At 43.5% G+C, this 23,924-nt stretch overlaps 2 protein-coding genes across 2 annotated transcripts in view; one reads left to right on the forward strand and one right to left on the reverse strand.

Moving 5' to 3' along the window:
* Cfap52 (cilia and flagella associated protein 52) overlaps positions 1-19,603 on the reverse strand; it is a 37,777-nt gene extending 18,174 nt beyond the window's left edge. The window contains exons 1-6 of the mRNA XM_027427107.2: positions 19,528-19,603; positions 9,682-9,881; positions 9,192-9,328; positions 7,622-7,750; positions 4,753-4,852; positions 3,833-3,949 (exon numbers count right to left, since the gene is read on the reverse strand). Coding sequence (XP_027282908.1) covers positions 3,833-3,949; positions 4,753-4,852; positions 7,622-7,750; positions 9,192-9,328; positions 9,682-9,881; positions 19,528-19,603 — 759 coding nt within the window. The remainder of the gene's footprint in view (positions 1-3,832; positions 3,950-4,752; positions 4,853-7,621; positions 7,751-9,191; positions 9,329-9,681; positions 9,882-19,527) is intronic.
* Positions 19,604-20,385: 782 nt separating this feature from the next.
* Stx8 (syntaxin 8) overlaps positions 20,386-23,924 on the forward strand; it is a 243,616-nt gene continuing 240,077 nt past the window's right edge. The window contains exons 1-2 of the mRNA XM_027427108.2: positions 20,386-20,520; positions 23,298-23,397. Coding sequence (XP_027282909.1) covers positions 20,504-20,520; positions 23,298-23,397 — 117 coding nt within the window. The 5' untranslated portion in view covers positions 20,386-20,503. The remainder of the gene's footprint in view (positions 20,521-23,297; positions 23,398-23,924) is intronic.

Raw genomic sequence — 23,924 nt, forward strand, 5'->3', positions numbered from 1 at the left:
TCACCTGTGCCTTTGAACGTACTGAATAGTAATGCTCATCAGTCCATCCACTCAAATTCAGTTACAGCAGGAGGCATAAGCACGGCCTCAGCAATCTAGTTCTTCAGTTGCCGTGGTTCCCACTAGAACCTAATTCATATAAATGCATGGTCCTGAAATATTTTAGTTTGCTGAGAGAAAAAGTTTTAAAAGATTTTAGTTCACAGAGAGAAAAAGTTTCCCACAGGCCTTGGCCCATTACAAGGTAGTTGGCCCCAACCCTGGGCACATCCTATGGTTTAGACGGGGGCAATCGCCAAGACAATCCTCTTTGGGTCACACCTGGCTGGCCAACATACAATCAAGGGCTTTCCAGGGTATGTTCTGTGGTTTTTCCTTTGTAGAAAAGCAGGTCACACCTGGGTGACCACTCTAACATGAGATCATACTTTGTAATCAATCACTTTGTGCCCCTTGCCTGTATGCTGATCTGCGTTTTTTTCCTATATAAGGAGCCTGTCACCCTTGCTGGGATGTGCAGCTTTCCCGATATTGCTGACACCCGAATGCGCATTCGTTCAATAAACCCTCTTGCTTTTGCAGCTCTTGGTCTGGTTTCTGAGTCTTGGGGGCTCCTCGGGATCCTGAGGCCCTTAGGGGTCTGGGGGTCTTTCAGTCCAAATTGACACCCAAAGACAGCATGGGAGATTTCTTAGTGACTACATTTTCTGAGCTAAGGCATATGGTATACAGTCTTACCAATAGTTGAAAACACATTTAAGATTCCAGACAGTCTTCAAATATTTGGAGGAATGATGGACAGTTCATAGTATGCTCCATAAGGTTCTAATTTAAAATGTGCATGATTGCCATAGTTTGAGTGTGCAGCCCTCCCCACCTTCTACCTCCCCCCCCAGCAAGTATTCATGATGGGACCTACATCCCAATGCAACAGTGTTGGGAAGTAGAGCCTAAAGCAGAATGAAGACTTTGAGCTCTCTGGGACTTCCCTGGGACTCCAGCACCACATTGGCCCTGCTGAGACAGCTAGAGTCATGGATTGAAGAACTACCAGATCCCTGGCCTCTCTATCAGGAAATAGCCATTGTTGAACTACTCAGACCACAGCCTGTAAGTCACACAAATAAATCCCCTTTATATATTTATGTTCAGTCTATTGGTTCTGTTGCTTTAGAGAACTCTGACTAATACAACCTCTTTCCTGGATTGAGTCTTACATGTTGTATTAAAAATATCATTACTAACCTCTAGGTCTTGCTATTTTTTTCCTAAATTAGCTCTTGTAAGTTATATGTTTTATATTTAGCTCTGTGATCCATTTTGAGCTCATCTGTAAAGGGTTAAGTTCGGTGTCTGGATTGTTGTGAGGGTTTGGGGTGCATGTTTTGGACATATGGGTGTCCACTTGTACAAGAATTGCCTTTTGTCTACCAGATGTCTTTATGCCTCTGTCAGATAATGTTAAGAATATTCATGCAGGTCTATTTCTGAGCTGATTTGTCTGCTTTTTTCATTAAAACCACACTGTCTTATTACTGTAGACTTACTGTAAGCTTTGGAATCAGGCCCTCTAGCTCCTCCAACTTAGCTCATCGGTGCTATGCTGGCTGCTATGGGACTTTTGTTGCTTTTTATCACTGTTAGAATCAGTTTCTCAGCATCTATAATTAACCCTGGGTTTAGGTCACGATTACATTAAATGTGCAAATCCAATCGGAAGAACTGGCTTTGTGTGTGTGTGTGTGTGTGTGTGTGTGTGTGTGTGTGTGTGTGTGTGTGTGTTGCTTTGTTGTTGCTTGTTTGGTTTTGCTTTGCTTTGTTTTTGAGAAAGGCTCTCATGTAGCTCAGGCTGGTCTTGCACTCACAATATAGCCATGGATAACTGAACTACTGATCGTTCTGCTACCACCTTCCAAGTGCTGGGAGCCCAGGCATGAGCCCACCAGTGCAAGAACTAACATTTAAACAATAGAGAGTTTCCCTACCTATAAACACAAAATATTTCTCTATTATTTCTTCTCTTATTACTTCCATTTGCTTTGTGGTTTTTCTCATTGAAACCTTGTAAAACACCCTGTTGTAATTATTACTGTTATCATCATCATCATGGCCAACTTCTTCCAATGTACTGTATGTCTATCTAATAGGCTGATTGTAAACCATGATAATCCTTTGCTTCTCTCTTCAGAAAACGCTTAAGTAGATTTTTAAAATGAGTAACTGCCTAAGGTCCTTTGATTTTTCAAGCAAAGCATCCTGAGTACCATATCTTATCTTTTCATCCCTCAAGCAGTCTTTTCTTTCCAGCCACGTGAGAGCTGAGCTGGAATTACTGCTGTGTGAAGCGAACCATCAGTCTTGAAAGGATCAGCAATGCAGAAATTGGTAGGAGGCTTAAACGCTAGCAGTTTGAGGGGTGCTACCACCCCAGCATCTGCTTTGTAGAGGAACTTAGTTTCCAAGTACTGTTCATGCATAAACAAACAACAACAACAACACAAACAACCAAACAACCAAACAGAAACTATGCCAATCAGTTGCTTCCAAGTAGTGTCGTCAGATGGCCTTTGGAGGCCTAGCAGGCCTTGGAACAGGAGGGGCTCTAGGCTATGATTCCCTTTTCTCTGATTGGCCTTGTTTTATCTGCATAGTATTAGAATCGGTCCCTCCTAAATAATTTTAAAAGATCGATCTAGGCCATGCTTTGATCTCCTATAGAATTATTTCTGAATATTCCTCTATGTGTATTATCTGTATCATGGCTTCTTCCCATTTTTTTGTGGATTTCTTTAAAAGCTTGAATATTAAATGATGATATGATTAAGGAAACTGACATTTCCCCAAGAGGACTGCATAGTATTTCAGTTTCTTGAGAATGTCTGTTAAGTGGGAAAGTAGCTGTGCTTCCATAGGAACCATCTGTTCTGATATCAGAAATGAGACAGGCAGGTGCAGGACTCGGCACACAAACTTTCCAACTCCAACTGTTTAGTGGAAACAGCCCTTGCAACTTCCTGGGCACAGGAGAGATAGCTGTCTAAAGTCATCATTCAGTGGTGAGTCTTTTATTTTTGTTTCAATGTTAGCATTGCTTACTGATGTTTTGATGAGAGTTGTTGGGAATCCTGGAACTATGCTCTGTTGATGATTTCTTGGTCCCAAGAAAGACACAGCATCACTGAGGCTAAAATCTAGGATCTAAACTGGGTATTGGTGGCGAACGCCTTTAATCCCAGCACTTGGGAGGCAGAGGCAGGCGGATCTCTGTGAGTTCGAGGCCAGCCTGGTCTACAGAGTGAGTTCCAGGACAACCTCCAAAGCTACAGAGAAACCCTGTCTCGAAAAATCAAAAAAAAAAAAAATCTAAGATCTAGTTATTAGAGTTGAACACACACACACACACACACACACACACACACACGCACGCACGCACGCACGCACGCACGCACGCACGCACGCATGCACGCACACCACAAAAAGCAACCCTCTCTCCCTGTCTTATAAATAGCAACTGGACTGGTACTAATGTAGTTCCAGCTCATAAAGAAACAGATCTTGTGTTTTGAAGAAGGAGAAATGGGCAAGGTACTGACTGATACCCTACAGTGACACCTAGGAATGTCTTTGCCCTGAAGAAAACAAGAGAATAGGGCTTGGAGAATGGGCCACTGCTGCTTGCCAACTTGGGTGTGGCTCTACAACCATTGCTAATTTGCCTTTCCCCCACCTCACCCGGAAACGCACTTTAACTTAACAAAACCCTTTGCTGTTAGTGGAGGGAAGAAAATGACTACAGGGAGGACCAGATCATACCTTGCCAGCTTCTACTCACCAAGCTGAACTTGTCCTTAGCAGGCCCAGTGTCTGCCAGCAGTTTGGTCCTGGGGTTCATTTTTAGAATGTCCCCAGTTGTAGTGCCAAGGTAGAAAAAGCCATCATCACTAGCCATCTGGGAGGGCAGAAACAGAAACCTAAAGACCAGGACTCTCCAGGGGTCTGTGAAGTCCCGGTTAGGGAGGAGATGAAATTCCATAATGACTGACAGAGAAGCGCACAGTAATATCTCTTTCCCAAGACTCAAGGATAGGTCAGCACAGCTGGAAGAGAAGCTGAGTCAGGGCTGCCCAAAGCTGGAGGAGATGTTGGACTCTGAATTTCACTTGACACTCATTTGGGTCTGATGCTAGTGCCAACTGCCGAGTCACCTCCAAAGGGCTCTTAGGATAAAGATGTGCTTCTCCTAGGAGGACACACATTTGCTTTATCTCAGTTTCCAGAGGTTGTGTTCATAAAAAAGAACTACACATTAAAAAGTATAAGTCAATGGAGCATAGAGTTCTATGGATGAATTATGACTCCACATTCAAACATATTAATAGTAACTCTTTGTGAAAGAGTGCACCTCAACAATGAATTTTACTATTAGAGACTTTATTTCCAATGGAAGAAATAGCGATGATGGCAGAGGTGGGTGTTGTATGCTCTCAGTATCATCTGGCCACATTGCTTCCCTCTAGGTCAGGCTTTGGATGTTCGATGACTGCTCAGGTCCCAGTATAATGGGACTGCTTAGTGCTGCCCGGCTCCTCCCAGATGTGATGCTCCCTCTGAGCTGTACCTCCTCACCAACATTCTACAAGTCCGTGCTTCCTTACTAGCCTGGCCCAGTGTGCACACTCCTGCTCAGGACTGATGGCAGGCTCTTGCACTATAGTAGTCACTTAATGTAGCAAGGGTTGAGGTGGTACTTACTCCAGTACTCATGACTATTCTTTTCTTTTGTCCTGTTTGACACTCAGTTGGCCAGATTTTTCTATTTGGGAGATCCAGTTCCCACACTCGAATTGTCCCACTAAAAAGAAAAATCACAATCAAATGGATACCCAGCAGAACAGGATTCATACCCAGCTATCTCAGACACTGACGTGCACACTCTTCCCACTGTACTGAAAACAAGCATGTATATAATAAAGCATAGAAACCAAGCATGATGACACAGGTCTTTACACTCAGCATGTAGGAGACATATCGAGGCAGGCAGATCTCTGAGTTTAAGGTCAGCCTCATCTACATGGTAAATTCCAGGATAGCTAGGGCTACATAGTGTGACCCAGTCTTAAAAATTAATAGATTAATTAATTAATTAATCATGCAAATAAATTAGGAGAAGCATTTCATTTTCATTCTTTCCCTCTTATTGACAAGTACAATTATATATACTTATGATATGGAACGTGACGTTTTAACACATGTATACATTGTGGAATGGTTAAATTAAACTACTAAGCATATGTATTACTTTGCTTATCTTTTTGTAGTGAGAACACTTGAAATCCACTCCTAGCACCTTTCAGTGTTACTTAATAGACACTGTGTGCATGTATTGTTATGAACCGCAGTCATCATAGGGTATACAAACTGAGTGTCCATCAGCAGATGAGTGAGTGGATGAAGAAACTGTGCATATATACAAAAGAAAACTGTCCAGTCTTAAGAGGAGTGGACATCTGGAGAACATCATTCTGGCTGGAATAAGACAGTAACAGAAAGACAAATATTGCCTGATCTCACTCATGTGGAATCTAAATGGAAAGGAGGGAAAGTGGAAGACGCTTATTCGGGACACCAAATCTCAGTCAGGAAAAATAAATCAAGGTGTTCAGTTGTGTTGAAACATTTAAAAGAGTGATATCTTTTTCTTTTAGAGGCAGGATCTTATGTAGTCCAGGGTGGCCTCAAACTCACTGTGTACTAAGGCTGGCCTTAAAATTCCTGCCTCTGCTTCCCAAATGCTGGGATTACAGATTAGCTCCTTGCTTACTGGGGGCTATTTTAGCTTGGAGGTTCCTGTCTCCAAGGAAAGAGAAATGAGATTGAGTGAGACTTTAGGTCAGAAATTAGTGCGACACTGAATATGTGGCTGGCACTTTACCGCCGTGTGCTGAGTTCATCTGAATCAGTAACTCTGTAATAATAATTAAAATACCAAGGGGAATATAATCAAAGAAAATATTGCAAAGAGTTAGGCCAACATCTCAACCAGAAAATATTAGAATATGCCAACTTTAGTTTTTCTTTGTTTTTAGCCTCCAGAATTGTACATATAGTAAGATTTAAATGTATTTTTTCAAAATGAAGAGGGAAAGAAAGCGAGTGAGCCCATGGCCTTATTGGTAGATAGAGTATAGATGCCGAAACTCTGGGATGCCCGGGCTGAATCAAGGAGACCATGGAATACACACAACCATGATTGTGATAGAGAAGCCAGGGTATCCTGGTGTCACAACAGAAATCTTAAGAATGTAGGTCACTCTTAAGTACAGGTAGCACATGAAATTGAAGCCAGCTTGGAATACAAATGATGCAAAAACAAAACAAACAAACAAACAAACAAACAAAAACATTATTTCCCACCATACTTAAGGTTTGACTTTTGGAGAAACCCTGCCCACAGACTTTAGAACAGACTGATGCCTTCAGCTACTAAGGAACCAAAGAACCCAGACCCAGCAAAACAGAGACAAGCTGCTCTACAGACTAGAAGGGTGTGGGGTGGACGGCAATTGCTTCTGAGTTGGGGCTGTCTGGGCAGAAAGAGCAGGGAAGGGTCCTGACGGGGGAGGGCTTTCATGGATGCCAAGGAATTTACCTCCTCTCATGAGTCAGTCCTCACTCAGCCATGGAATAGAGGCAGAGAAGCACAGATTTACTCTGGCCGGGAAGGGAATGAACACTGTGTACCTTTCATGGATGGGAGATGACAGGGGAATTGCAAAGATAGTTTCATACAACTTATCCCTCCTTGCCTTTGAGCTGGTGGGTGATGTGGGAAAGGACAGTTTTATGTCTGTTTCACCTTCCCCTCAGGACATCAAGCAGGGCTTTTGATTGCCAGTTTGTAAATTAATTTTTGCTGTGGGAGAGATGCAGGTTCTTTTCACATGTTCAGCTCTCTTACCTAAACTGGCTGAAGCTGACCCTACTACCTAAGTTATGTCCCTTGGCTAATAGCTTAAACATCCAAAATATACTAACATGGCTCTTTTGCAAAATATCACTTCATTTGGCCTAAATCAAGAACAGGTGGTAAGAAATACCAACCAGGAAGTGAATCCATGCAATTGTGCAAATTACTTGGCAAGCATGGACTGGAAATCATGTCTTTTCAATGACAAAAAGAATCCTAAGAAGGGTTCGGGAGCAATGAAGTGGCTAGGTGGATAAAGGAGCTTGCTGCCAAGCCTGAGTTCAGTCCTCAGGACCTATGTGATGGGAGGGAAGAACTGATTCCCATGAGTTGTCCTTTGACCTCCATAGCTTACTGAGGCACACTCATGGACACGCATACACACAATATGCAAATAAATGTAATATTTTTTTAAAAGAAGCATTTAGCCATTCTATGGCATCTTTTCAATAGAACTCAACAGCATTTTCAAGAACCATACTTAAACCCAGCTGAAAGGGTTTTTCAGGGTTTACAAAAATTACAATGTAAGGTATTTTGTCCGGGCCTCAACACACCCTTCCCCCCATCGCCACACGGTGAACTGGCAGGTGCACGTTTTCTGTGCCGATGACGTGAAAATCTGAATCTGACGTCCTGGCCGCACAGACTTACTTTCCAGCAGTGACAAACATCTCATCCCGGCACCGAGAGAAGACCACGGTGGTGGCATTGCCGACATTGAGGCCCGCCGCGGGGCTGCCACAAATGGCATCTCTCTTGGCTACGCTCCAAACCACCACACTGCCAAACAAGAAGGGGAAAAGACACCAACAGGGCAAATCAGACTTTCCTCGTTAACATCTGTTTTAATGGTTCTGGAGAGAAAAAGAACAAAATGAACCGGCCCTAGTGAGGGAACACTTGGCCTCTCCTTCCCCACGCCCCCGCATCTCCTCAGTGCTTACACTGCTTCCTAGAAGACAAGCATGTGATGCTCTACAAGCTTTGAAGGAAAACTACTCTGGGACTAGTAAACCCATCATCAATCAAGGCATTTCAGACTTACAAGCCTCAAGTGGACCAAGTATTCATCTCATGTACAGATTTTTCTTGGGGCTGGAGACATGGCTCAGTGGTAAAAAGTACTTGCTGCTATTCCAAAGGACTAGAGTTTGGAAGTTCCAGCACCCATATCAGGTGTCTTACAACCTCCTGCAACTCAGATCCTTTAGGATCTGAGATGGCCTCTTCTTACCTCTTCTGGCTCTTAAACAAACAAACAAACAAACAACAAAACCTTTTCTTCCCCCAGGCTGTGATATGGTTCAGGGCAGATTGGAGCTTGCTGCTCAGCCTCCCAGTGACCCATGTAGTGAAGGGAGAAAATGGACAAGCTGTTCTCTGATATCCACATGTGCACCATGGCACACAGACAGACAAACACATAGATAGACATAGTTCTAATTTTTAAAATCTTTAAAATGTTTTTTTTTTAAAAAAAAAACCAGAATGTTGATTTATTAGGTCTTCCCGGGCTCCATAAGCACTCCCTTTTTCTAGTTAGTCTGTATACTACTACACCTCCAGTGTGGATGTCAAGGCCAATAAAGGCTTCTCTAGTCTTGAGGATTTGTTCTAGCAAATAAAAAGAAGAAAACATAAAGGCCACTGTAATGAAGATGATATAAGGTAGTATTTCCAAACTTAAAGAGGCAACAGGACCAGAGTCAACCTGACAGTCAGCTATCTGATTTGATCAGTACATCATTCAAATATAGTGAATTATTTAACAACTGATTTTTATTTATTTATTTATTTATTTATTTATTTATTTATTTATTTGAGATAGGATCTCCCTATGTATCTAGCCTTGGCTGGCCTGGAACTCACAAAGACCCATCTGCCTCCATCTCCCAAGTGCTAGGATTAAAGGTGTATTCTAGTAGGTCTGGCAATTTTTAATTTTTTAAATAAATTTTATTACAAAAAACAAATTTAACTAAGGTCAGATGCACCTGAGGGAGGAGAGCTGAAATTTTGCTTTACTCGCATGCTTCCGAAATCCTGTTTAAAACAAAACACCCACCCCTTCAAAAGAAGAAGGAGGAGGAGGAGGAGGAGGTGGAGGAGGAGGGGGAGGGAAGGGAGGGAGGAAGGAAAGAAGGAAAGAAGGAAGGAAGGGAGGAAGGGAGGAAGGAAAGAAGGAAAGAAAGGAAACATGTAAGTAGGTCCCATTCATTACCATCCATCATCCGGGCCTCCAAGTGAAACTAAGTACAACTCATTGGGCGAAAAGGACAGAGCTTCGATTTTACCCTTATGCAATGACAGCCGAGTAATCAGCTCTCTCTTCTTATAGTCCCACAGAATGACGTCCGCCTGAGGGGCAAGAATACACTGTCAGATCCTAGACAGGCTTTAGTAGAACCTGATGGGATGGCTGGCTACCTCTCTTGGTGAGAAATACTCAATAATGCCACTTCCCTGTATTAGACCATGTGATAGAAGTGTGACAGACAGCAACAAAGTAGAACAGGTTTAAGCTAAGTGTTTGCAGTCACAAGCCTTAGCAAAGACACCTGTCTTTCAGGGGCAGCTTGATGGGCTGAAGACGAGAGAAGGCAAAGGATGATGGAAGGACGTGCAAGTGCACAAGAGCTAGGAAGTCTGGCAGCTCTTCTGGGGAGGCACCTTTAAGTAAACCACCAGTGAATCCTTTCTATTCTATTCACCTTGAATCCCATGAAAGTGACTTGCCCAGAGGCGATATAATCTCCTTTATTGGAGATGGCCAGACAGGAGACGTTGTTATCATGGCCGTGTAGGAATTTCTGCTCGTTAGTATTTATTGCCTGGATGAGGATTGTGCAGCCAAGGGGGTAGATCAGGTGCTCCTGGTCAGGGTGGCATTTGAGACCCCTGGGAACATGGCCTAAAAGAGAGAGAGATTAAAAACAACTATAACAAAAAATATATATAATCAGCCAGGCGTTGGTGGCGCACGCCTTTAATCCCAGCACTCGGGAGGCAGAGGCAGGTGGATCTCTGTGAGTTTGAGACCAGCCTGGTCTACAAGAGCTAGTTCCAGAACAGCCTCCAAAGCCACAGAGAAACCCTGTCTCGAAAAACCAAATAAATATAATAAATATAATAATATATATATATATATATATATATTCAGGTGCAGATGTGGCTGGTAGTTGTTTTTGTGTGTGTGTGTGTGTGTGTGTGTGTGTGTGTGTGTGTGTGTGTGTGTTTATCACAGTACAAAAGACAACACTTTTGAGATAAACCTTAATTCAATTGAAACAAATATGGTATAATAGGTAATTTTATTGCACAGACAAGGAAACTGGTGTAGCACATCTCTCCTCAGACTTTGATGTGCATAAAAGTCCTCCTGGGGTCAGTTAAAATGATTCCAGTTTAAGGTTTGGAGTGAGCTAGGATTCTTTCTTTCCAGCCAGCTTCCAAGGGATGCTGATGTTGTCTGCAAACCTCACTTTGGACAGCAAAGCCCTAAGGTGGGTTCTCTGATCCTGAGGAGAACGGGTGTACAGGGCACAGGCAGCTGGTTAGGGGGATGGTCATCAGACACAGGCAGACTGTGAGTACTTACAGCAAACATTTGAAGACAAAAGTTGTGCTTATTTCACCTAGTATAATGTCCTCCAGGCTCATTCAACATTTATGCAAATGGCACAGTGTCCTTGTAAAAGGCTGACTAGAATTACAGTATGTCTTTGTGCATCTCATATTTTCTTTATCCATCCTCTGTTGATGGATGTTTGGGTCATTCCTATATCTTGGCTACTGTACATAATGCTGCAAAGAACATGGTGGTTTAGATACTACTTCAAAAATGCAGATTTCATTTCCTTTGGGATATTTACCCTATGCTGGATAGTTGTATGTCAACTTGACACAAGCTATCAGCACCTGAGAGGAGGAAATCTCAACTGGGGGTGGTGCCATTCCTGGGCTGGTGGTCCTGGGTTCTATAAGAAAGCAGGTTGAACAAGCCATGAGGAGCAAGTCAGTTAACAGGACCCCTCCATGGTCTTTGCACCAGCTCCTGCCTCCAGGTTCCTGCCTTGTTTGAGTTCCTGTCCTGACTTCCTTTGATGATGAACAGTGATGTAGAAGTGTAAGCCAAGAAAACCCTTTCCTCTCCAAGTTGCTTTTTGATCATGGTGTTTCATCACAGCAATGATAACCTTAACAAAACATACCAGGAAATGGTATTTCCAGACCATATGGTAGCACTGGTTTGTTTGTTTGTTTGTTTGTTTTAAGACGGGCACTTATACGTGGCTTAGAACTTGATATGTAGATCAGGCTGACCTTAGATTCCCTGACAGTCACTTGCCTCTGCCTCCCCAGGGCTGGGAATAAAGGTTTGTGCTAGCATGCCTGCCCCCTCCTTTATGAAGTTTTTATGAAAGTAAAGTTAGTCTTTCATCTATTTCTACTAAAACTATATAATTTTGTTCATAATTTTGGGCTCTTTATAAACACTCATATGGTTACCCATATGGTAAAGGTAAAAGAAGATTGCTATTTCACACTACACATGAATAACACCTTCCAGGTAGATCGAAGATCTAAATGTGAAAAACAGAACCTGATGTTTACACAGATCTGGAAATGACTTTTTAACCAGGTACAAAAACCAGCAAAGATTGATTAGTTGTCCAGTTGTGTTTAATTTGGAATTTCTAGCTACAAAAGCCAAATGAAAAGTCCAAACCAGAATGGATTTGTAATATACAGAGATTATAAGGGGCTTTCAATTAATATACAAAGAAATTCTACAAAGCAATAAGAAAAATGTACATTTCCCAACAACAACAAAAATGAGTAAAAATATGAATTGGACAAAGGACCTTGAAAATTAGTAAGCATTGGTCAGGGTTAGGTTGGGTTTAGGGTTGAGGCTGGTGTTAGTGCTATAGTTGGAGTTGGAGTTAATGTGAGTAGGGGTTGCTTTGGGGATTGGATTGTTTTGGGGATTAGGGATAGTGTTGGGGTTGGTGTTGAGGTCTGGTGTGTGGTGGTTTGAATTAGAATGATCTCCATAAACTCAAATATTTGAATGTTTATTTTCCATTGGTGGAACTGTTTAGGAAGGACTAGGAGGTGTGACCTTGTTGGAGGGGTGTAACCTTGTTGGAGGGGTGTAACCTTGTTGGAGGGATGTGGCCTTGTTGGAGAGGCTGAGCTTCAAGGTTTCAAAATCCCACACCAGGCACAGTCTCTTTCTCTTTCTGTCTCTTGTTTGTCAATAAGATGTCAAACCTCAGGGACTGTGCCAGTACCATGCCAGCCTGCCTCCTGCCATTTCTCCTCCCATAATAGTCATGGATTCACCTTCTGAAACTGTATGCAAGCCCCCAATTAAATCCTTTCTTATACAAGTTGCCTTGGTCATAATGTCTCTTCATAGCAATAGAACAGTAACAAAGCTAGAAGTTAGTACCAGGCAATGTCATATTGCTGTGGCAGGCCTGTTCATGCTGCTTGTTAGTGGAATGTGGACTTTGGGACTTTGTATTAGGGCAGAGGATGAATGCTGTAAGCATGGCTTAATGGGCCATCCTCAAAGGAGCTTGGAAGACAGTAGTGCTGAGTGCAATGTGGACTATGGAAGCAAGAGGTAACAGAGGTAAGAAATATTAGCAAATAAGCTAGAGATCACTTTTATGACATTTTGGCAAAAATGATGCTCTTTTTTGCCCTTGTCCTAAAAATCTTCCAGAGGCTCTGGACGAATGTCTAGGAGATTTCAAGACAACTATGTCATATGGTTATTGGTGATCACTCTTATACAGATCTATAATGAAAAAGAGGAAGTGGGGCAAAAAGAAATTAAAAAATGTACATGTGAGGAGAAAAAAAAAAAAAACACCAGGAAAAGTAGTGTTGGAGTCAAATCTTGTGCTCAAGGAGATAAGTTTAAAAACAGACCTGATGCTAAGTGGGATGAAGGGAGTGGTACCTTAAGGCTCATACCTTACCCAGATAATCTGCAACTCGCAAAAAGGAAAGCTTGAGTAACAAAGGAAAGCATCAACAAGTCAAAACATCCGAAAATGTAATGCAGGGAGGGACCACTTTCTATCCCTAACAGGCTGTAATGCTAAGCAGCTTCAGCCACCTGTTTCTGGCTTTATCAGTATGAACTGATAAAGGGGCTGTGAAATCTTCCTCTGTGGCTAAGCAAAACCCCTGAGGCCAGGTGTGTGGCAGGGGAGTACTTGCATGGTGGCTCAGAAAAGCCACTTTTTAAAGCCATGAAAGTGACACCTGGATTGCATTGGAGACCCCAAGATGTTAAGAGATGCCAGAGCCATGGTATGCCTGCTAAGGATAAATGCAATCAGGAAACAGTCCGAGAGAGAGAGAGAGAGAGAGAGAGAGAGAGAGAGAGAGAGAGAGAGAGAGTTGCAGTTAGCAAAGCTGGAAGGAGTTGGAGATCCTAAAAGTCCTTGGACAGCAGACATAGAATTACAGAATTTGGAGTTAGTCTTCCTAGGTTTCAATCTTGCTTTCATATTTCCTTGCCATGCTCCCTTTACTCCCCTTTGGAACAGTAATGTATAGTCTGTGTCATTGAATGCTGGCCTATGTAATTTGCTACAGAGGGTCACAGTTAAGACATTGCCTTGAGGACCAGAACAGACTTTAAACAGTGTTGAGACTGTGAAAGACTGTGGAGACTTTTGGAGTTACACAAAATGCATTTGCACTATGATATGGCTACCAAGTCTATTGGGGCCAAAGAGTGGAATGCAGTGGTTTGAATGAGAATGGCCCTATAGGCTCATGTTTGGATGCTTGGTCCCTAGTTTGTGTAACAGTTTTTGTAACATTTAGGAGACTGGCCTTGTTGAAGATGTATCACTTGAGGGATAGGCTTTGAGGTTCACAAGCACATGCCAGGAACACTGTCTCGTCTCTCTCTCTCTCTCTCTCTCTCTCTCTCTCTGCCTACTGCTTGTGGATAAGCTCTTAGCTACTGCTTCTGCACTATGCCTGCCTGTCTCCTGCCATTCTCTCCACCACAATGGTCATGGACTCACCCTCTGAAACTATGCACAAGCCCCCAGTTAAATGCTTACTTTTGTAAGTTGCCTTGTTCACAGTATCTCTTAACAGCAACTGAACAGTAACTAAGACAGGTGCATATGTCTTCAGTTACATAGTGTCTAAGTTGAGGCTTCTATGACTGTGTAGAGACACCATGACCACCGCAAACATATAAAGGAAAACATTTAATGAGGGCTGCTTAGAGTTCAGAGGTTTAGTCCATTGTCACCACGGTGGGAAGCATTGCAATAGAACAGTAGTGCTAGAGAGGTAGCTGAGCGTTCTAAATACGGATCTGACATCAGTAGGAAGAGACTAAGACATACTGGGCCTAGATTGAGCATCTGAGACCTCAAAGCCCACCCCAGTGACACACTCCCTCCAACAAGGCCACTCCAATAATGCCACACCTCCTAATAGGGCCACTCCCTGTGGGCCTATGGGAGCCATTTTCTTTCAAACTACACATAGTTAAGATTCTTGCAGCCAGACATTGGTGGCACATGCCTTGGGAGCACTTGGGAGGCAGAGGCAGGCAAAAGTTCGAGGCCAGCCTGGTCTGCAGAGCGAGTTCCAGGACAGGCTCCAAAGTGAAGGAACCAGCTTCCCTTTTGGCAGCCATAACAGCCGAACACGTGCTTGCCATAAACCTGCCTTGGTCACTTAGAGGTCAGATGCCTGTCTCGTGACAAGGAACCTTAGTCACTTAGAGGTCAGATGCCTGTCTTGTGACAAGGAGCCAATCAGAGGTTAGCTGGTGGCGCTATGCTTTATGACCCTGGGTGTGCTTTACGGACAAGCGCACAGCAATGATGTAGAGAGCATAGCAACCACCCTGGGAGGGCCTATGGGCCATAACAACCAGTTGACCAATCAACACAGGGCAAGCCCTCCAAGCCTGGAGGCACACCAATCGTGAGCCTGTGCGTACCCCTAGACTGCCCTATAAAGATCCCCTTACGCTGCCCTATAAAGATCTATGCGCAGCAGCTTCAAGCCGTCTTTTCTAGCTGTCCGCCATGGCGGGTGGGTGAAAGACCCGAGCTAACATGGGGTTAGCTCGTTAAATTACAATAAAGCCTCGTGCAGTTTGCATCAAGCTTTCGCCTGCATTCTGTGTTTGGGGTGGCCGCCGTCCTGGACTAAGATTCCGGAAGCCTCAGCTTTCTGAGGGTCTTACAAAAGCAATACAGAGAAACCCTGTCTTGAAAAAACCAAATTGATGGGACCAGCTCCCCTTTCGGCAGCCATAACAGCTGAACACGTGCTTGCCATAAACTTGCCTTGGTCACTTAGAGGTCAGATGCCTGCCTTGTGACAAGGAACCAATCAGAAGTTAGTTAGTCACTAGAAAGTCAGATGCCTGCTTCGTGACAAGGAACCAATCAGAAGTTAGCTGGTGGTGCTATGCTTTATGACTCTGGGTGTGCTTTGCGGACAAGCTCACAGCAATGACGTAGAGAACATAGCAACCACCCTGGGAGGGCCTATGGGCCATAACAACCAGTTGACCAATCAACATAGGGCAAGCCCTCCAAGGCTGGAGGCACACAAATAGTGAGCCTCTGCGTACCCCTAGACACTCCCTTTACGCTGCCCTACAAGATCTCTTGGGAGGCCCTAGGAGTTGTCTTTTGTGAGCCATCCACCATGGCAGGTGGGTGAAAGACCCGAGCTAACATGGGGTTAGCTCGTTAAATTACAATAAAGCCTCATGCAGTTTGCAGCAAGCTCTCGAATCTGCCTGGTGATTGGGGTGACCGTGAACGTAGCCTGGGACCCTGGATACCTGAGTTTTCTGGGGGGTCTAACAAAATAAATAAATAAATAAAATTGTAAAAAATTCTTGGTTGCAAACAAAGAGAGTCAACTCTGGCTAAATAGAGAAGAAAAATAATTTCAGGAAACACAATCAATATATGTGAAAAGTGGGCAGTAGTAATGAGAAAGCAAGGCCATACCATAGAAACTAAACTATCATGATCACAATACTGGGCAGTCAAGGCAAGATTTTAGGCCCACAGTGCATGGCTCCTTCAAGAGGGGAAATTTGTGTGTGTGTGTGTGTGTGTGTGTGTGTGTGTGTGTGTAGGCAGGCCTGAGGTTGAAGACAGATTGTCTTTTTCCATTGGCTCTCCACCTTATTTTTTAGGATAGGGGCCCTCAGTGAACCTAGAACATACTGATTGGTTGGACTGACTCTGTCTGTCCTCCCTGAGCCTTCTAGTCCTAGGGTTTCAGATATCCACCACTGTGCTCAGCTTTTTATGTGACTGCTGAAGACCCAAACTCAGGGTCCTTATGGCTGTGCTGCAATCACTTTACAAATGAAGCCAACTCCTCTTTCTAAAGGTGGTGCAATTTATACTTCTAGCAATTGCAAATGAAAACTCCTTAGTCTCACCTTTGTAAGCATAATCCATATATTTAGCCTTTGCCAATGTGAGAAATAAAAAGTGATGTCACTTTTAATAACACTTTTAGGTTTTATTTATTATTATTATTATTTATTTATCATTTTATTATTATTATCAGCATCATTACTATTACCATTATCTATTTTAGGAGTTTAGCTTTTTGGTTTTTTTGAGACAGGGTTTCTGTCTCCAGCCTTTACCAGGTTTTGACCTGGGAGGAATGACAAACTAAGCGAGTTGGTTCTGAGTATATAAGTTTTACTTCACACTTATGGTCAAAGTAACACACACACACACACACACACACACACACACACACACACACACACACACGCATAAGCAAACAATCCTAAGAACCACAGACAATAGGCTCATAGCAGGGGGTTACCTCTCCTGCAGTGGCCTCAAGTTTGGGGCTGGGACTTAGGCTCCTCTGAATTCAGGCTGCCCAGTCTCTTGAGGTCGTGCTGTTGGGTTTCAGAAAGGGCGGCTCTCCGTTTAATAGACTGGTTGTTTCAGGTTAGTGGAGGAGAGCTCCAGGACGTAGAGTCGTGGTACACTCTAAAATTCCCAGTTCTGAGCTGGTCCCTTAAATAGCTTGCTAAATCTTGCTAATCACACTTTGCCACACACCACACATTTTCTCTGGGTAGTGGGCCTTATTCCCTTTCTTTTAATCTTTCTTCAGCCAGGCCTTTTCCTGCCTGGTCACAGCCTCCTCACAGTTTCTCTGTGGCTTTGGAGAATGTCCTGGAACTCACTCTGTAGACCAGGGTGATGTCTAACTCACAGAGATCGCCTGCCTCAGCCTCCTGAGTGCTGGTATTAAAGGTGTGAGCCACAACTGCCCTGCTGAGTTTAGCTTTTTATAGAGAGCCAGGAAATAAATATTTTAGACTCTTTGAACCATACAGTCTCTGTTGTTGCTACTCATCTCTGCTAGAACAGTGTGAAAGAAGCCATAGATTACACCAGGCATTGGTGGCACATGCCTTTAATGTGCTGGGATTAAAGATGTCCACCACCCTTTCCAGCTTGCTTTCAATTTCAGATTAGTTCCATGGAAACTCTAAGCTCCATTACCTAGTGTTTAAGGCCTCTGATCTCTGAGCCCAGGTTCTGTTTCTTGTCCTAAAGCTTCAAGCAAACTATTTGCTATTCATTAAGCAAGCCCTATGCTGTCTATTTCCCCACATTCCTCCCCTATTCTGGCTATTTGGAATCATCTGCACCCCAATCCTTAGTCACTGATTGTCCTATCCTATTTTAAGGACTATTTAAATTCAAAGAGGTCACTCTTTCCTTGACTTCCTTCAAGTCTTCAGTAAAATGCTTTCTGCCATGGGCTTAAGAAAGTCTCAGCAAAAAATGAAGCGTGCATACTGCTCTTGCAGAGAACCTGAACTCACTTCCCAGGATACTCACAACCACCTGTAAGTCCACCTTCATGGGATCTCATGCCCTCTTCTGGCCTTCATGGGTATCCGCACTTACATGCCCATCCCCCACCCAATAAACACTGGAGAGTTGGCTCAGCAGTTAAAAACAATGGCTTCTTTTCCAAAGGACTCGGGTGTTTGATCTCTAGCAGTCACATGAGCCTCACACTGGTCTGTAACTCTAGTCCCAGGGGATCTGATACTGTTTTCTGGCCCCCGAAAGTAAAACATAAAGCACTCATACAAAGTAAAAAAAAAAAAAAAAAAAAGAAAAAAAAATCAACCTTTCTTCCAAATTTTGATAAACCTTTCCAATTCATTCTTCTGATAGCTAGTTAGTATGTGTCTTAGGAATTCTATTGCTGTGACGGAATACCATGACCACGGCAATTCTTATAAAGGAAAAAACATTTAATTGGGGTGGCCTACATTTTCAGAGGTTTAGTCCATTATCATCGTGGTGTGACATGGTGGCGTGCAGACAGACATGGTGCTGGAGAAATAGCTGAGAGTCCTACGTCTTGCAGGCAACAGGAAGTGGTCTGTCTGACTCACTAGGTTTGGCTTGAACATACATGAGACCTCAAATCGGCCTCCATAGTGGCATATTTCCTCCAACAAGGCCAAACCTTCATTAGTGCTACTTCCCTTTGGGTGCCATTTTCTTTCTAACAACTGCATTATGTTAGCAAGAATTCCATTTCAGATCTCTGCCTGTCTTTGCACTGGCTCACCAGATGTTTTTGCAGTTCACTAGGGGTCACTCCTTATCAGTAATCTCCATCCATCTCTAAAGACCATGCTGGCTCAGATACAGGAAATGCTGGCTTTCAGTTAGAGCTGTAGAGTACAATGAAGACTCAGGAACTAAGGTCCAAAGTGCTTAAAAGTTTACTCAGTAATCGTTCTGCACTACATTCTTACAACTAACTGTAAAGCTTCCAGGCATCACAATTCGATTTTTAAAAAGTTGGTTTTACCCCCAAAATTTGATTCCGCGACTCCCGAAACACGACCCCTCCCCCATCACAGCAATTTCTGGCATTGTTTATGACAGCCACAAGTAATGACAGCGGCCAGGCCTCTCCAGAATCAACAAGGACTCTCCCTTGGCGGTCTCCCTTTACGTCCTCTTCCCTCCCATCCCTGTCTTTTAAACCTTTGAGAGTCCTTACTTGGGACAGAGGACACAGAGCACCCCTAGAGCAGTTCCACCTAAGGCCTTTCTCAACTGTAGATCAGCAAGGGGTGTGGAAAGGTGTTTTTTTGTTTGTTTGTTTGTTTGTTTGTTTGCCCCAGGTTGGGTGTTACCCGGGGATGCATGGGGGTGGGGGTTGGGGGAATATTCAGAGCCAAGGACTGCTCCCAGGGGTGCGTGTGTGTGCGCGTATGAGAGAGAGAGAGAGAGAGAGAGAGAGAGAGAGAGAGAGAGAGAGAGAGAGAGAGAGAGAGAGAGAGAGAGAGACTGAGTTAGGCACATTCCAATTTCTGAGGCTCGGGAATGAGGCTAAGATCCTTCATCACCGTGGGTGATGCCTGGCTAGGCTCTTGCCACTGTCCCCACGGCCTCTCAGGTGCCACCAAGTCAGTGTCTCACTTGTCCCTGGGGTATTATGGATGCTCCAGGCCTCACCATTGAAGCCGATCACAGCCTCAAGCTCCAGTTCGGCTACGTCGGTCTCGGTTTCGGGTAAATTTTGTTCTTCCATCTTGGAGAATTTCAACTCATTGATTCCTCAACTCCTGGCTGCAGCGTCTTTTGGTCGTTATGGTAACTGGCGCACGCATGCGTGCTAGGTTTACGCTGGAGCAGAAATCCAGCCCACTGAGTTCGACTTTATTTACCTTTTTGTAAATGTAGGGAGGGCTTCCTTATTATTTTTTTCACTCATTCTAGAAATTTAGGTGTTAGGTGAATACTGAATATGCAGAATGAATTCCCTCGTCTCCCGTGTAAACTCTGACTTTTGTCTTAACTATAAAATTAAGCCTCTTATGGTAACTATTAAAAGTAATTGAACACAGAGAATTGCCTCTGATGCGTAGGCTGCTATTAAAAAACAAAACAAAACAAAACACGGAATTGATACCTCCTTGTAAAAGAATTCTTTTTGAAAAGATCACTTTAAAAATTTAAGTACAGTATGCAACTATTTTCATGTATGTATCACTATGAACGTTGCTTGTATGAATATTTCCGGCTTCAACCTTCCAAGCACGGCAAATTCAGGCGCGAGGTATCACAGCCGGCTTGCTCTGTTGTTTTTGAATCAGAAAAAAAGAAAAAAAAAAAATGCGAAGAACTACGAGAGCCGGAGTCTGAAGCGCTTCCATCCCTGGGAAAAGGTTTTGATTCTGCTCAACAATTTAACCATTTTCCTTGCGTCCAGCAGTTCGTACGAATTAACTAAAAATCGATTGTTGCAATCCACTGTCTCCCAGGGGTGAGCTTTGGTTGGTGTGGTTTTGAGGCCCCTAAAATATGTTTTCTGTGCTGTCCGCTGGGCTCGGGTCGCGCACCTTCCGAACTGCGGGGAATGAGCCGCGCGGGCCGCCGTAGTCAGCTGCTGTGAGCAGGAAGTGTCCCAGCTGCAGGCGGAGACTGCACCATGGCCCCGGACCCCTGGTGAGTTGCTGGTGTTGGCAGTAGTTTGCCGTAGGACTTGGGGTGGAAGTGGCTCCCAGGGATTCGCATAAACCCTGGCCATCGTTGAACTTGAGGCTGTCAGCTTTTAGGGGTGAGCAAAGCGGGTGAGGATCCTTTCCCTGTTTTGGGGACCCAACCACATCCCGCCTCCCCGGCGCTAACTCGGTGGTCGGAGGGGGACACCGTGACCTGGGGGAGCTGGGACTTGAGCAGAATCGATATTTTCCCCCGCCTTCTGTGGGGGCTTCTCGCCTAACCTGCCTGTGGATGACTGCGTGTGTAGACTCCCCTGGGGTCCTGTAAAAGTGAAGTAGAAATAACCTTTTGGTGGGATGTCTCTGCCTTCACCCATTAATCCCCAGAAAGGGAAGAAACTGAGGTTCAGACTCCATGGTCCCCAGCCAGTTAGTAGTTAGCTGGGCATAGGTGTAATGGGCTCTTCACAATAAGACTTGTAGCAATCTGGGAGGGAAGTTTGCACTTGTGATAGGCAGTTTACCCTTTCCTGTGTCAGTATCATGAAGACTTAACGTCAGCAAGAACTAGTGCAAAAGTCAGCACCCGATAAGGGCCATTTATTCAGCAATGAAGCCCCAAGGAAAGAATGAAGAAAATGTGTTCACACAAGGAACACATTGCTATACAGTCTTGACCTTCCTGTTTAATAATTTATAACATTGTATTTCTATAAAGTTCTTGTTGGAGGATATGCCTTATGTGGGTGTTTCTGGTACAGTTTATAATTGTTTGATGGCAGACAATTTTAAGTATTAGGAGAGTGGATCCCAAGGTCAGAGTTAGAGTTACCTGGGATTTGAGATATTTGGGCTAGTTGCTGAAATTTTCTTGGGCTTTCATTTGTTTGTGTGCTTTGTTTCCATTGTCTCAGAGAGCCCAGTCTGACCTTAAATTCCTGATCCTCTTGCTTCAGTCTAAGTGGTTCGATTACATGCAGCCACCATGCCCAGGAAATTGCTGAATTTAACACTTCTTACTCCCCCCCACACACAAGTTTCAACAATTGTGTACACCCCTGGTAGAAAATTTGGAGACTACTGAGTATCTGCAGGAAAGAAAATAAATAGCATCTTCATCATTTGGAAAGAACCAATGTTAACTTCTTTTGAAGACTTTTATTGTTTGAATCTATATCCTGCTTGTATTTTACACAACAGGAAGCGTGTCTCCATATCATTAAGTAGTATTTAAAAATGATTTTTACATGCATATCAGTACATCATCTGAATGTTCATATATTTCAGTTTTTCTCAGTGGTAGAACTTACTACATGCAAGGCTTTGAGTTTGGTCACCAGCAACACAAGAAAGCTTTCAACTGTCAAATGAGAAAGCCACTGAGTAAAACAATTGAGACTAACAGTAAAAGAGTTCTAATGCTTCAGTGTCTTGGGGTAAAATTCCCCTGAGTCAGATCTCATTAGACTACTGTGCCAAGTTCTGTAGAAACTGACCTCTGCTAATCTGTCCTATTTAAATGTACCCTGCTAACAGGGCCAGTACTTGGTCAGGCATGCTTTCTTCAATTCTTCTGTGCTTGTGCTTTCCATGGTGTTTAGATTTCACCCCTCCTTCCAGTATGGAAATCTGCTTTAGTCTGGAAGTCAGCCCAAGATGTCCTCTTGCAGCCCAGCCAATCTGAGCACCTCTGACATCAGTAATGTCTCCCATCCTAACTCCAGAGGTACTTAATTTAGGTCTCGTATTTGATGGAATTGTGTTATGGATTTTATATGTTTGATCTGCCCTTACAGAGCAAGACTAAGCTCCTGTCTTCATAGCTGATAGTGTGAAGGCAAACAAGTAAAATGTGGGGAATCCGGGGCTAGGACTATTTTCCTTATTGCCTCTCTTTTTAAAAAATTTTATATATAAGCCAGGTGGTGGTGGCAAACACCTTATATCCCAGCACTCAGGAGGCAGAGGCAGGCAGATCTGTGTGAGTTTGAGACCAGCCTAGTCTACAAGAGCTAGTTCCAGGACAGCCTCCAAAGCCACAAAGAAATCCTGCCTCCAACACCCCCCCCAAAAAAACATATATAATATATATTAACCACCTGCTCTTTTTCATACACATACCTATACCTGAATATACTGAATGATGCATATTGATGTATATGTGAGTCTAGGGTTAGGGGTGACACTGTCTCTGAAGTGCTTGTGAAGTTCACAACAAAGTTCTCTCTGTAGGACCTGGAGCCACATCCCCAGCCCAAGTTAAACACTTTTCTTCTTTCTGATGCTGGTGATTGAGTCTCGTGCACTGAGCTATGCCTTTATTCACTTTTTAAAAAAGTTTGAGACGTTTCGTTAAGTTACTTCAACCTTACGGTCTGCTCCTTTAAAAGCTTCTCTCTTTGGCTTGTTGGCGTCTCATTTCCCCACCATGGAGTGAGATCCAAGCTGGCCAGCTTGAACAATAAAAACAAACCTTTTGCTTTTGCATCAGTGTCTACTCCTGGGATTGGTATGGGACTCCTTGAACCTGGCACAACATTTTCTTTTCTTCTCTCTCTCTCTCTCTCTCTCTCTCTCTCTCTCTCTCTCTCTCTCTCTCTCTCTCTCTGTGTGTGTGTGTGTGTGTGTGTGTGTAGACCAGGCTGGCCTTGAACTCACAGAACTCTGCCTGCCTCTGCCTCTGCAGTGCTGGCATTAAAGGCCTGTGTCACCACCACACCCAACCAGGACTTTATTTAAAGAACTTTAAACCTCTTCCTCTTTGTATGACTTTGATTTCAGGTTCTCCACATATGATTCTACTTGTCAAATTGCCCAAGAAATTGCTGAGAAAATTCAACAACGAAATCAGTGTGAAAGAAGAGGTGAAAAGACACCTAAGGTAATACCCTTAGAAGAGTTAATGTTCTGACCTTAGACGTCTGAAAACATATCTAGATCGGGGTCATGCTCTGTGTGTGTGTGTGTGTGTGTGTGTGTGTGTGTGTGTGTGTGTGTGTGTGTGTGTGTGTGTGTGTGTGTGTGGTGTACATATGCACGAGTACCCCAGGAGTGTGTTTTGGTATGTTGTATCTAATTTTCTTTTCCCCCAATTTGATAAATTATGACTGGTCCCCTAAAATATAAAATAGTCTATATTTCATTCACTGAATTTTTTTGTTTTAGTTTTTTATTTTTTATATATTTGAATTACAAACAAGATTGAATTACAAGACAATCCCAGTTACCTTCTCCCTCCCTTCCTCCCCTACCACCCCCCCCCCAACTAAAATCCTACTTGTCATATGTCCTTTCTTCTAATCTATACCTGACTCAACCTTTCTGCTTCCTCATGACCTCTGCATCCTTCCTTTTCTTCCCTTTTCACTCTCGTATCTTCCTCCCCCCTCTTCCCATGTTCTCAATTTG

Source organism: Cricetulus griseus, chromosome 7, assembly GCF_003668045.3.
Source record: "Cricetulus griseus strain 17A/GY chromosome 7, alternate assembly CriGri-PICRH-1.0, whole genome shotgun sequence".
NCBI classification, from domain to species: Eukaryota; Metazoa; Chordata; class Mammalia; order Rodentia; family Cricetidae; genus Cricetulus; species Cricetulus griseus.